At 45.1% G+C, this 13,735-nt stretch overlaps 1 protein-coding gene across 4 annotated transcripts in view; it reads right to left on the bottom strand.

The window, feature by feature from the left end:
- PCDH15 (protocadherin related 15) overlaps nucleotides 1–13,735 on the bottom strand; it is a 263,505-nt gene that overhangs the window by 82,310 nt on the left and 167,460 nt on the right. For all 4 annotated transcript variants that reach the window (XM_030241129.2, XM_030241128.2, XM_050976520.1 and 1 more), the window contains 3 exons: nucleotides 11,237–11,542; nucleotides 9,896–10,120; nucleotides 1,849–1,965 (listed from right to left, as the gene is read on the bottom strand). In XM_030241129.2, coding sequence (XP_030096989.2) covers nucleotides 1,849–1,965; nucleotides 9,896–10,120; nucleotides 11,237–11,542 — 648 coding nt within the window. The remainder of the gene's footprint in view (nucleotides 1–1,848; nucleotides 1,966–9,895; nucleotides 10,121–11,236; nucleotides 11,543–13,735) is intronic.

The following is a 13,735-nucleotide window of genomic DNA, read 5'->3' as shown; positions in this document are numbered from 1 at the left end:
TTCCATCCCTTAAGGCAAGATTAGAGCAAGGTCCCCTTGCTGAGCAGAGAAAAGGTTGTGTGCTTTTAAACCAAATTCCCAGTGAATTCATATCAAATACTGTGTGACATATTTAATGTCAAAGCCAGCTTCAAATAAATAGAGATTTTTCCAGTAGCACAGGCTGGCTCAGACAGAAACACAACTATTTATGCCTGGTAGTTTTACTTTTAAAATAAAAAAAGATGAGGGACAAAACTACCAGCCATTATTTTAAAATAACAAACCCCTTTCCAAACCTCCTTTAAAAGCTTTCCTCCATAGCTGGCTGACTTTTATGGCCCTTGCATTTATTAGAGGCTTCAGGGTAACTTCATTTTAAAATCTTCATAAACATCAACAGGTGTTCATGTGATAGTGACAAAAATGTTACAAAATGTTCAGTAGGGTTTGGGGTTGTTAAATGAAAAATGAAATAACTTTGCACTGGAAATGCTGATTGCACAGGACTGAGGATTATAAATGCCCTTAATCAGAACTATTTTGTTTCCCCTCAGTGATCTCTTAGTCTTCAAAACTTAGACACAGCAATTATAAAATGGAGCTTTTATCAGAATGGGCAAAGAGAGCCCAATATATTTCATTTTAAGGCAACAATATTTATTTAATGTAAAATAAAAGCTGCCCAAGCCCCAATCACACCACATTTAGCCAAGCTGCACCTGATTCGTGTCCAAGCATTTCATCAGCTTTTAATGTGCAGGGCACATTTCCCCTGAGGATTATTCTCCTTCTTATGCCAAACACTGGCAATTAAAAATTAAACCTGGCTGGCAGAGCAGCTCTGGCTTTCCCTGTCCTCTGGCCACTGATGTCCATCAGGCTCTGATGACAAAAACTGATATCAAACTTCACAACAGGCAATGAGCCAGAGGTGTGCGCCCAGTTGTGTCACTTGAGGGCTTCACCAGGGAGCAGCAGAAAAATAAAAACAGGGACAAAAATAAACTTTATCCCCAAACCAAGTGCCCTGGGTTCAAATATTGCCTGTGGAATGTGCAGCTGGGGACTCTGCAGTCCCACACCAGTCTGGGATGGCTCAGCTGGGAAGATCACCGTGACTGTGACATCAAACAGCGACAACCTTGTCACCAACATGTTTTATGAAAAATCGTCTCCTTAGGATTTTTCCTCCAAAGAAGCTGAGAGGCCTCAAGAACAAAGTGTAAACAATGATTATCTGCTGCTGTGGAATGCAACAGGTGGATCTGGGATTGATCTCATCTGGTTGTTTTTAATTAATGGCCAATCACAATCCAGCTGTCCAGACTGTCTCAGTCAGAGACAAACCTTTGTTATTCATGCCTTTTCTATTCTTAGCCAGCCTTCTGATGAAATCCTTTTTTCTATACTTTTAGTATAATTTTAATATAATATATATCATAAAATGATAAATCAAGCCTTCTGAATATGGAGTCAACTTTCTCATCTCTTCCCTCATCCTGGGACCCCTGCGAACACCGTCACACAACCTCACCAAACTGTGGTTTCTTTCCTCTTGAACTACCCCAAAGACAGGCCCAGCTCCCCTTCCTGCCTGTTCCTCTCACTCTCTGAAGCTGGATAAAGAGATTTCCTAAAGCCTCCCTGACAGACAGGAGCTGCAGCATTGATTTTCCAGCTCCAGCAGGCACCCTTGGAAACTCAGCCTGTCCTGAGCAGCAAAGCCAGGCTGACATGAAACAAAGATAGCAGCTACTCCTCTGTGAAGCTCCTCATGCTCTGAGCTGATGGGAGAGCTGGGGCACTTTGGAGGGTTTGAATTTGCTCCCTCTTGGGTGGGGAATATTGAGAGAAGCTTTTCCTTACCGGGGGGTCCTGATCCTCAGCGTAGACCGTGGTGATAACGGTGCCCTTGACTGCATCAGGAGCAACCATTCCCCTGTAGAGCTTCTGGCTGAACTCTGGAGAGTAATCATTCATATCCTGCAAAAAGCACAAGTCAGAGTTTAGTCCTGGAGTGTTTAACAGCTCCCTGCTGTCTGGGGACTTGCAGGGGCAGGTTTAACATTCCTAGAATTGTGAAACTCCTTTCTAGGGAAAGCAAAGGGGGTGGTTTGCTATCTATGAACTGGAAAATTCCTCTGGTAAAACCTTTAACCACAGAAAGTTCTCACTCAACACCTGACCCCAAAAACAAAAATCCAAGCTCTTTTATTGCTAAAAAAACAGAATGGAACCTCTATAAGGCTACAAGATATCATGGCCCTAAGGACATCCACAGCTGTGAAAAACCTAGAGGAGCCTCCCCCAGACCACAGCACCTGCTCTGGCTCCAGGATCCCATTCTAGTCCTGCCCCAGGGATGCCAAAGGATTCAATATGCCTTTTATACATGATAGAGTTTGGTCCTGGAGTTCCAGCAAAATTCCAGATGCATTCACAAGTGGTTTTGTTGAATCTCTCTCTCCCTCTGTAGGGATTGCCATTCCCAGGCTTTCTCAATTCCATTACCAGTGCACAAAATGAGGGTGGAAAGTGCTGAATATTGACCAAAGAATGGATGTGGGGCTGTGTACAGGCTGATCTCTCTTAGTGCAATACAACAGGAGTGCTCAGCTGAAGGGAATTCTGCAGGAAAACACAGCCCCACAAGAGAACAGAGCTGAGAATTCCACACCACCTGCTCCTGTGGCAGCAGGCTCAGCTCATTTTCCAAAAGGAATGAGCTGCCCTGGCTTGATGGCGTTTGTTACCTCTAATATCCAATAAATTAAGGGGAAATAAAATGTCCTTTGAAAGACAAAAGGGAATTTGCACAAATTCTTGTGCCTGAAATAGACAAGGATAGATAAATGTATGTATATATTTGTATAAACACCTAGACATATCTTAAATATTTTGCAGGGTCATCCAGAGTTGCTTCTGTTTGTATGGAGATTAAAAATAAACTCAGTTTTTCATTTTTCCTTTTATAAAGCAAGATTTCTACCAAAACGCTTTTTCCAATTAAAGTTTATTCTTCTGTAGAAAGTCTTTAGGTTTGTGGTAAATTCAAATCAGACCAGTCTGCCACTCATTTAATGTTGTGTGTTAATTGGGAGATGTCACTTGGTCCAGTGGAAGGTGTCCCTACGCATGGCAGGGGTGGAAGGGGACGGGCTTTAATGTCCCTTCCAACACCAACCATTCCACGATTCTCTGGGAATCTGGAGGCAGAGACTGGAATCCAAGGAGAGCTTTTCCCAGAGCAGTGAAAGAGGAGGAAGAGGGGGTTTAACACCCAGGTATTAAATATTTACATTTCCAGCTTAGCGGGGCACAAGCATGAAACATCCCTTGGTGTCCCCATAAACCAAAAAACCAAGAATGTCCCTGAGTACACTGACATTCCCAAGGCTATTTTATGCTGGGAATGCTGCACCTCAAGGATTTTTCTGTGTTTGGCCTGTCCCCACTTGTCTGGGAGCACCTGGGTTAGTATCAGTGCATTACAGCAAGTGACTTCCTTAATGAGTTTTAAATTACATATTGATTTCCTCCTTAATGCCTTCCCTCCCCTCCTGCTCTGTTTCCCCTCTTTGCCAGATGACAGTCTCACTTCCCAACATTTTTGTTCAGCATTTTCATATTCCTTGCAGACAGGGCAGGGTTTGTTTCCTACCCATCTTTTTTCCCTAAATACCAGCCCTGGGAATGAGCTGCGTCCTGCTCAGAGAAAGAGGAATGTGGTGGGAAATGGGATCATGCATATAGCAAGGGGAACAGCTGAGTTAATGATCTGGCATCAAGAAATCCCTTCACAGGTCTTAATTTTCTTTTGAAGGTGCAAATGTAGATCCTCAAGAACACTAAAATTAAACCACCTCTCCCAAATTGTGCTTTCTTTGTGCAGGGGAGGGATGTCAGGATCCTGTAGTGCTTTTGTGCTGCCCCATGGGAGCAAGGAGGAACAAAACCAACAAAAAGTGGTAGATGAAGAGTATCTGTGGTAGGGAGACAGCTTTGGGGGTGTTATGTTTTGCCTTTTGCTCTGCTTTGTAAATAAATCTGTATAAAAATAGAATAAATCTGCAGCCAGAGAAGCAGTGACACCAAGGCTGCTTTGTAGTTATCTGTAAATATGTTATTAGATATTATATATGTAAATCTGTTACTACCTTACTGTCAAAATAGGCAGCCCAGGTATTTGAAAGTGAGAAATATGGAGAACCCATTTCCCAGATTTCCCATTTCCATATTTTGGAAAATATCTTAATAGCAGCCTGGATTTATGTAGCTGGAGCAGTGAACTGTGGAAGGTTTTAAGATGCTGCAGTTTGGCCCCATTCTGGGATTGTGCCTCACATTTAAAAGGTGATTTCATGACTTCTTACAACCTCTTTGTGGGAGGTTTACTGCCCCATTCCTGAACCTGTGCTTGGGGACTGCACTCATGTGCTGCATCCACTTCTGTGCAAGGGTTAGAGGTGTTTTAAGAAGCCACCAGATGTAATCTTCAATTATTCACCTGTTTACAAGCAAAACACGTCTGGGGCTTTGGGCTATGCTCAGAACAAAGCCCAGGACTTGCTCCAAATATTTGTTGTCCGAAGTCTCTCTGTGCTGAAAACCTGAAAACTCCATCTCTGCATCTGTCCAGCTTAAATTCTCTTTGATAGCAATGATTGGATTGAGGACCTTGGAGAGAGAGAATTTACAAGGGATGGCAGGACAAGACACAGGGAATGGCTTCCCACTGCCTGAGGGCAGGGATGGATGAGATATTGGGAATTAGGAATTGTTCCCTGGAAGGGTGGGCAGGCCCTGGCACAGGGTGCCCAGAGCTGCTGTGGCTGCCCCTGGATCCCTGGCAGTGCCCAAGGCCAGGCTGGACAGGGCTTGGAGTAGCCTGGGACAGTGGAAGGTGTCCCTGCCCATGGCAGGGGTGGCACTGGATGAGTTTTAAGGTCCTTTCCAACCCAAACCACTCTGGTATTCCAAGAAATACCAATTTCATCAAATACTGGAGTATCAAGAACTTCAAGTCCTTCCCCATCCTCTTGGCCTCTCATAATGAACACACCTTAGTGACACCAAGTTCAGCATCCTTGTGACGATGCTGATATGGCCAAAGTGGCCCCTTGAATTTTGCCTGTGAGTGGGTGCAGAAGTGCTTTACACAGGGCTTTGTCTGAAGCTGCACAGAACAGGCTCTTGCTCACATGGCACAACTGCATCTCTTTCCCACTTAGTGCTCAGCAGGCCCTAAAGTAGCTCATCCTATAAATTAAGGGATAATATTCATGATGGAATACACGAGGCAATAAATGACTGGCAGATGATTGAACTGATCAGTTGAGATGAAGGGAAAGAAATAAATCTGTTTACCAGCACTGTAGCCCAACCCCAGGCTTGTAATTCCATTAGTGTCGCCAGAAATGAAAAATATTTTGGAGGCAATCCAGCTGACTTTTTTTCACCTTCCCATAAGTTTTATGAGGCTGCTCTGTTCTTTAAATGGGAAAAGATGTTCATTGGGTGGCTCTTCCTGCTGCCTCCAGGCTCCCCTTGGCCTCCATGGCCCCAGGACACTCTGCTGGCCCCAGGGACAGCTCAGTGTCCCCCCAAGTCCTTCCCCATAGAGCTGCCCCCCCAGCCTGTGCTGGTGCCTGAGGCTGCTCCTCCACAATCATCAATGAACAATTTAAATAATCCTGGGATCAGCATTGAGCCCTGGGGACACCTGCAGTGACAGTCACCAACCACACCCTGTGCAACTGATCATGACCCCTGTGATCAGCCAGGTCCCAATCACCTCACCACCTCCTCATTTTTTTTGCTTTGTTAGAACTGAAACCCTCAGGTTTTTAGTCATTCTAGTTGCTCTCCCACTTCAAATCCTTCACCTGTGACAATGGCTTCATTCCACCACACAATGTCCTTGAAAAACTCCAAAGAAAACCAATCCCCAACCCACAAAGAGAAGAAAAGCACTTCTACAAACAAGAAAAGGCAAAATAATAATTAAAAAAAATGCTGGTAATCAGAAGAGAAGGACATAGCATAAAATATGCAGAGACCTTACAGACCCCATGATACAGAAATTCTCATTATTTATGTTTAGGAATGCATTACTCACTTAAGAGCAACTGTTTCTGTTATCAAACCCTATTACCACAATAGTTGCTTCCAAATTCTAAACCATAATAATTTGAACAGCAAGGATTTTGCTTTTTCCAGTACTGGGAATTACATGGATTGTGAGAGGATGCTTGTGTGTACAACAAGAAGCAAAACCATCTCAGCCCTCCCAGACACCCTGTGGCTTCTTGCTGCTTCAGGGGAAATGTTAAGAAAGCAAAAGGATCTGAGAACAGGGGGAAAAGAGAAAAATCTTGGTCTGTCTGAGGTGGTGGGGAGAAATCTGTGCCACTTAGACAATTCCTCCTTGGAAATACTTGAATGGATGCAATAATTATTGTTGTCAGGTGGGGATCAGGTTCTTCTCCCAGAAAACAATGACAGGACAGAAGGAAACAACTTCAAGCTGCACCAGGGGAGGTTCAGGTTGGATATTAGGAAGGTTTCTTCATCCAAAGGGTGGCCAGATATTGGGAGGGATTGCCCAAGGCAGAGGAGGCGTTGCAATCCCTGGAAGAAGAGTGGATGAAGGCCTTGGAAGAAGTGTGGATATGGCACGTGAGGACACAGTTTAGTGGTGCGGGGTTAATGGTTTCACTCAGTGATCTCAGAGGCCATTTTCAATTAAATGATTCCATGAATTCATTGATTCATCTTTGGCTTTCTCTGCCAAAGCAGTCCCAGGACATCCTCACAATGCAAGGAGCCTTTTGGCTGCAGCAGAGGCCAAGAACTTGCTCCATCCCCACGTGAGGGTAAAGTTGAAGTTGTTCCTCCTGCAGTGAAAGCCCCGCTCTGCAATCTGTGCCTCGACCCAGCTGAGGGCAGGTTAATGCAAACTATTTGTAACTTGTCATGCCAAGGGCTGAGAGTCCAAAGAACAGCCCAGTGTGCATCCCCCTCCTGCAGCCACAGGGAGCAGGGGGCTCTGGGTGTGCTCGTTCCATTGGATACCTCACGGATGATGGACGACACCATCAGACATCCATAGCTGCTTAACACAATTCCATTACCCAGGAAAAATTACAGTGCTTGCAGTGAAGAGCTGGGCTGGGAGAAATGACAAATGTGAGCAGAGCAGTGGGAGCCCCAGAGGGCTGGAGAACTCAGTAATAGCACAAATAAAGTCCTGAGGGTTGGAGGGGCTGGGTCTGTGATGGTGACACGAGCTTGGCCCCAGCACTGCCTCTGCTTCCCTCTAGTTCAATTTTGTGTTCTTATGTTGGGGGCTGTGGGGCATCTGCACTTGGTTTAGTTCCTGCTTGGGCTCTCAAACCCTGTATTAAAGTAATTACTCAAAGCCCAGCCTCTAAACAAAGGGAAAGCTCAGGAACTACTCAGAGGAAACACATCCAGTTCCTGCAGCAGGAGCAGAAGAGGCTGAGTGGGAAGGAAAGGGTGGCCTGCTCTTGTTCTCACTTGGTTTCAAGACTCTGCACCCTGCTCCTGCTGCTCTGACTCTCGGATCAGCTTTCTGAGGTGTCTTGAGGATCCTTCTCATCTCAAACAGGGACAGCACACGGTTCTGCCTTCACCCTCCACCCTCTCCCCTCACCCCTGTGAATTTGGTATCTGGGAAGTTCATCTTCAAGCTCAAATTAAACATCCAGACACCTCTTGTGACCAATGTTCAAAATATCTGCCACCTGACATAAAGCCTGCTAATGACAACTGCCCAACACATTTTGATATTAAATCTGGCTTTTCCACAAGTCCTCCTCCATTCTCTCAAGTGCCACTCAAAATTTCCCTGTCCTACCTCTCACTCCAGGCTGGAAGCTAATAATCATCTTCATCTCAGCATTTAAATAATATTTGATTATGTCCCCTGATCTGTTGCAAAACTCAGCTTGTCACTGAATATGAAAACACCCACCTTAAATTTGATTTATTTTCTTTCTCACTTAAAGAATTCCCTGCTTGTCCTCCCTTCCAGGCCCAGTTCTGTCACCAGCCAAACATCTTTTACTCCAAAATTGTTACTTCTGGCTCCATCCTGGTATTCCAGCCTCTCCAAAGCATCATCATGCTCCCATTTTGTTGCTCATGTGTAGGAAGAGTTTCCAAGAGAGCATGAACTGATTTTTTGATCCTATTAATTCCCTCCTTAAATTCCCTGTTCCCTCCTTTGAATGTGCACAGGCTGCTGGTACTGAGGCCACTGAGCTGAACTGCAATTTTCCCTGACATTGATTAATACAATCAACCACACAGTCAAACAGACAACAGCTTTTCTCTGAACACAATCCTACATTAAAACCTTTAAAAAACCCCAAAAAACTCATCTAAACCAACCCAAACTATTCTCTCAAAAATTCAGTGTGCTGGGAAGAGGCTTCTTTTAAGAAAAAAATCTGAGGTTTGAGCAACTTGCTCTGTAAAAGTCCAACAGAAGCAGCTCAGGGAATGATGGAAAAGCTGTTTCCTGTCAATGACATGGAATGTGCTGGGGAAAAGCAGAGATTAGTCAGGAACAGGTGACCTGCACCTCACACTGAGACATTCTGCAGACAGAGAGGCATCATAGAAGCCTTCTGGCATTGTCACCAGAGCTAATAATGGGAGACATTTACTGTCCTAAAAGAATTGTGAGCTCAGTTGAGACTGACAAACAGAATTACTCAAAACCAAGTGGCAATTCAAGCACCTGCAGATACAGAACAGGCTGAACTCCTATGACTGCCAAATGCTTTTTACAGGCACATTTAAACTGAACATTTGTGAGCTGTGCTCTTGGTCCTGCTACAATTTTTGCTCCTTCACTAAAATCTGAGCAAGTAAAGTCTCTTTTCTCCCATAGCTCACAAAAACTCAAGCAATTGCTCAAAAGGACAGAATGACTCACAGAGCTGCACTTTGGGAATGCTATGGGTAGGATTAAGGCATCGGAGCTCTCCTCTCCTCTTGGACACAGGGAAACGAAGATGGGGAAGTGTTTTAGTCCCAGATAAAACACATTTCATTTGTGGATTATTCCCAAATGGACACCAGCACCCTTGGGGTTGCCCCTGAAACCCTGAGGTGAGGCTGTAACTCACTGCAGTTCATGGTGCAAGACACTAAATCAGGCTGCTCCTTTGCAGAGTTGGATTTCCCAGCAGCAGAATCTGGAATCCAGGGTGTGCTGTGCCATAACAGCACTCAATACACCCCAGTGGGTCTTGAAATTACAATTTGTGGGCTGAAAAGTGACTGTGTCTGTAGAGAGTGATCTTGTCCCCCAATGAGTTGCAGCTGGGTCAGTTGCTGAAGATTGGAGGTGAGCCTGATCTTAACAGGCCACACCTGCAATCAATAAGAACTAGTGCTAGATAAGAGTGAGGAAAGAGGAGTGAGGAGAGTCAGATTGCTGTGGGGACCTGGAGAAGTCAGTGTGTAGAGGAGCTGCCTGTGAGCAACATCAAGAAGGTATGAAGCTCTGATAATATGAAATCCTCGTACTATGATGATGATGATAGAACCTTTGCTATCTAAGACAACATGTGTCACTTTTGCAAACAATTCCATGGGGGTTTTATTTCAGATTAGGGATTACTTTTAGAGATTCTAGAGGACAAAATGTTTGTATTTGTGTCTGGTGTTCTTTGATTTCATAAATCCAGCATTTAACTATGTAATTGCACATGGGGAAAACAATTGCAGCTGTTACAAAGTGTGTGTTTAACTGAACAGAATAACACTCATACAAGTGAGGTGCAGGAGAGCAGAGAGTGCTGGTGCTTCCTAAGGACACCTGGATGGTGATGGAATATTCTGGGAGAGGATGCTGCTGGCTGAGGAGTGACCCCTTTACCTTGACTCTGACGGTGACAGTGGCTAGCCCAGGTGGCATGGTGCCCTTGCTGTCAAAGGCCTCCACGAGGAAGGTGAAGGTTGCCTCTGTGTCAGAGAAGGATTCATAATCCAAGGATTTCCGGAGCGACAGCTCTCCCGTGTGCTTGTTCAGGGCAAAGTGTTCCCGGGCTTCCTCAGTGCGGATCCGATAGTTCACATCTGCACCCAGGTCCACGTCCTTGGCCTGCAGGGAACAGAGGGACATCAAACAAAATCCATCCTTGTGGAAACCAAGGGCACTGGCAATATTTCTCTGTCTGCCCTGGGGTGCCCTGACCCCCAGGGGAGCACTGACTTTGACCCTCATCCATGGAGAAAGTTTCCTGGACTTCAAGATAGACTGGAACCCACAAAAGTGTGAAATAGATTATAGAGACCAGTGTGGGTGTGTCACTGGGTGAGAAATTGAGGGTTTGGGATTTTTAGTGTGTTGTGGATGGAAGCAGGATGGAGGGCACAGGGTGTCATCCTGGGCTTCTTCTTCATGCTTCTTTTTCATGGGTGGCATTTTGTAATTGGGCAGAAAAGTCCCCATTGCAGCTCTGTGGGATCAGTTATTGGGGTAAAATGGAAAATAATCCAGGTGTCAGCCCTTCATTGGATAGTTTAGTCTTAAAAGTCCTGTACCAAGAGATTGTTGGGCATTTTGTGCCTTGCTGCCAAACTCACAGTAGTGAGACTGTTTTACTGATAACAAATAATAAACACCTGAGTCCAAACAAGAATTACTGTCTCAAGTGCCTTCAATCCAGACCCAGAGAAACCAAAAACTGGGACCCTGGCAACTGGGACCCCCACACATTCTCACAAAATATCCCTCTGAGGTTTAAAGGGCAAACTGCTGAGAACATCTTGAGTTGAACTGTGTTGTTGTAACTGTATGCAATGTGCACCGACACGAGGAATGAAGAACTCACTGACGGTTCAAGCTGTGGGAAATGAACACAGTGTTCTGGGAAAATGACAGTGGTAACTAAAGCTGGTTTTAGCTCCCGTCTCTGAGCACCTGATTTTGGCCACTGCCAGGATCACAGAATCCCAGAAGGATCAAAACCCAAGCAGTGCCACCTCCTGCCATGGGCAGGGCCACCTTCCACTGTCCCAGGCTGCTCCAATCCTCATCCAACCTGGTCTCAGCCACTTCCAGGGATCCAGGAGCAGCCACAGCTGCTCTGGGCAAAAAACCCACACCCCCATGCTCCAGCTCCCAATCTTTTCCTGCAGTCTCACTGCCAAGTTAAACAAGAACCCTGAATATCACAGAATAACCACGCAGCACCTTCACTCACCACCTCCTCACCTCCAGCTGCAGGAAGACAGTTCCTGGTGGGAGATTCTCTGGCACACAGACAGTGTAGGAGGCGTTGGTGAACACGGGGCTGTTGTCATCAATATCCAGCACCTTGATGGCCAGGGTGAGCGTGGAGCGCCGCGGGTCCACGGCTCCGTCGGTCGCCTCCACCACGAGCTCGTAGTGATCCCTCACCTCCCTGTCCAGCTTCACGGCCGTGTAAATGCTGCCGTTGGAGGTAATCCTGAACAGGTTCTTGAAGTTGGCCAGGCTGTAGTGGACTTGCCCATTAACCCCAGCATCTGCATCTGTAGCCTGAAGAGACAGCAGGAAAATCATGGGTTAACGCACAAAAGACGCCCAGAGGACAGAAATCAGGTGAGGCAGGGAAGGATTCTGCCAAATCTGTGGTGTCTGGGGCAGCCTGCCTCTGTCTGAGCTGTGACTGAAGATAAAGCATCCCACAGAAACAAATGGCTCCATTCCTAGTGACAGGAGCTAGGCTAACTGGATCCCTTCAGGAGAAAAGGCACATTTAGCTGCTCAGCCTTGGAAACTTTGACAGGACAAGAGGACATAGCCTGAAGTTGTGTCAGGGGAGGCTCAGCTTGGACAGCAGCAGGAATTTCTGCATGGAAAGGGTCCTCAGGCCTTGGCAGGGGCTGCCCAGGGAGCTTTGCAGTGCCCATCCCTGCAGGTGTCCCAGGAAGGGCTGGAGGTGGCACTCAGTGCTCTGGGGTAGGATCAGGCACAGGCTGGACTCAATCCTGGAAGTTTTCCTATCCTAAATGATTCTGGGATTCTGTCCTATGGGATTCTATGAAGATTCTCTGAACTTCAACAAAGGATGAATTTGATTCTTGTGAAGCCAAGCCCTCAGATAATTCTATAGCTGAAGGATGAGGATTGGGTGGTGTCTGACAGGAATTTTTATTTAACACTGAAGCAGTGTTTCATTGCTGCCCAAATCCTTATGGAATATGAATTTAGATGAAGGATGGATGCAGACAGAAGGGACACGTGACTTAGAAATTTTCTTTCCACTTAACACATTTGTCACACTCAGTGATATTTTCATCGCTGCTCTCTGAAGAACTACTTAAATTTCTGTTTTGCTCCTGTTCCTGTTCTTCAAACCCAAACATTGTCATATTTCATCCTTATTCTTCTGTGCTCACTACAGGCTGATGATTGCCACAGAAAACCACCTCAATCTTTAGTTGGTATCTTTGTTCTCACACATTGAACCAAGCCTCAGATTTCAGCATCAGCTAAATAATTATTGTTATCACATAATTATAGGGATGGACAAAATTAATAGGTTTTTATAGAGCTCTCAGGTTGAAATGCTGACCTGTTATTTTGCCTCCTCTTAATTAAATTAGGGCGTGATGAACAAGGTTGCCTAAATTATACAAAGGGCACTCTGCCCTACTCCATTCTCATTTATTTGCCTTTATGAATGACATCTGTGAAGATCATAAGAGATTTGCATGTTTTGTTTTCAGAACAGTCACCGGGAATGCTTAATTCTGGTGATGGTGTTCACTGTAAGGCTCGGTAATGGAACCATTTATCTTGCTAGAAATCAATTAAAAGTTAATTAAAATTGCTAATAAGGAAAACAATCACTGTGTTTCTTCCCTGCATCATGCCCATGTGCTAAAGAGGGTTTGCTACAACTCCATTCTGACTGGTCCATCGGTACATAGCATCCTTCTAATCCACATCTGTCAGCTGGATTTGCTTAATTTCCCATCAATTCCATTTCCTCTGTAGAAATAACAGATCTAAAAAAACCCAACCAAACAAACAAACCAAAAATCCCCAAAGGAATCTCCAAGAGTAATCTGAAATACGCCTATAATTGGAAACCGTGACAAAAAATTCTCATGAGACAAGTTTTGCATCAGGTTAGTTTGGAAGCATGTTTTAGAATAGATAAACTTCTTGTTTAGGAAAGGAAATTAAAATTACTTTCAAATATATGGCAGGCTTTGAACTGGGTTCCTAAAAACATGACTATGAATGTTGTGAACTCATTTGTGCACAGCCTTAGGCAGAAACACCTTTGCCAAGTTCTGCAGGACTGATTTGGTTCACAGAATTCCAGAATGGTTGAGGCTGGAAAATCCCTGCCAGCCCATGGAGTGCCAGCTGTGCCCAGTGCCCACCTTGTGCCCAGCCCAGAGCACTGAGTGCCACCTCCAGCCCTTCCTGGGACACCTGCAGGGATGGGCACTGCAAAGCTCCCTGGGCAGCCCCTGCCAAGGCCTGAGCACCCTTTCCATGGAGAAATGGATAATTCAATACAATCCAAGTATTTAATTGGGATTGTAGCACCATAACACTGGTGAAGAATTAACATTTTTATCACTCTAAACTTGAAAAGAGATAAGGTTCTCTCTATGGATAAGAAAGAAAAAGAGTTTAATCTGTTTCCTAAAAGAACTCTGTCTCAAGGGTGCACAACTGTTCCCACTTGGAAATAATTTCCCAGAGCCTGTC

The sequence above is a fragment of the Serinus canaria genome, chromosome 6 (assembly GCF_022539315.1).
Source record: "Serinus canaria isolate serCan28SL12 chromosome 6, serCan2020, whole genome shotgun sequence".
In the NCBI taxonomy this organism is placed as follows: Eukaryota; Metazoa; Chordata; class Aves; order Passeriformes; family Fringillidae; genus Serinus; species Serinus canaria.
The sequence above is the reverse complement of the archived record's forward strand: the minus strand, read 5'-3'. Positions and strand labels throughout refer to the sequence as shown.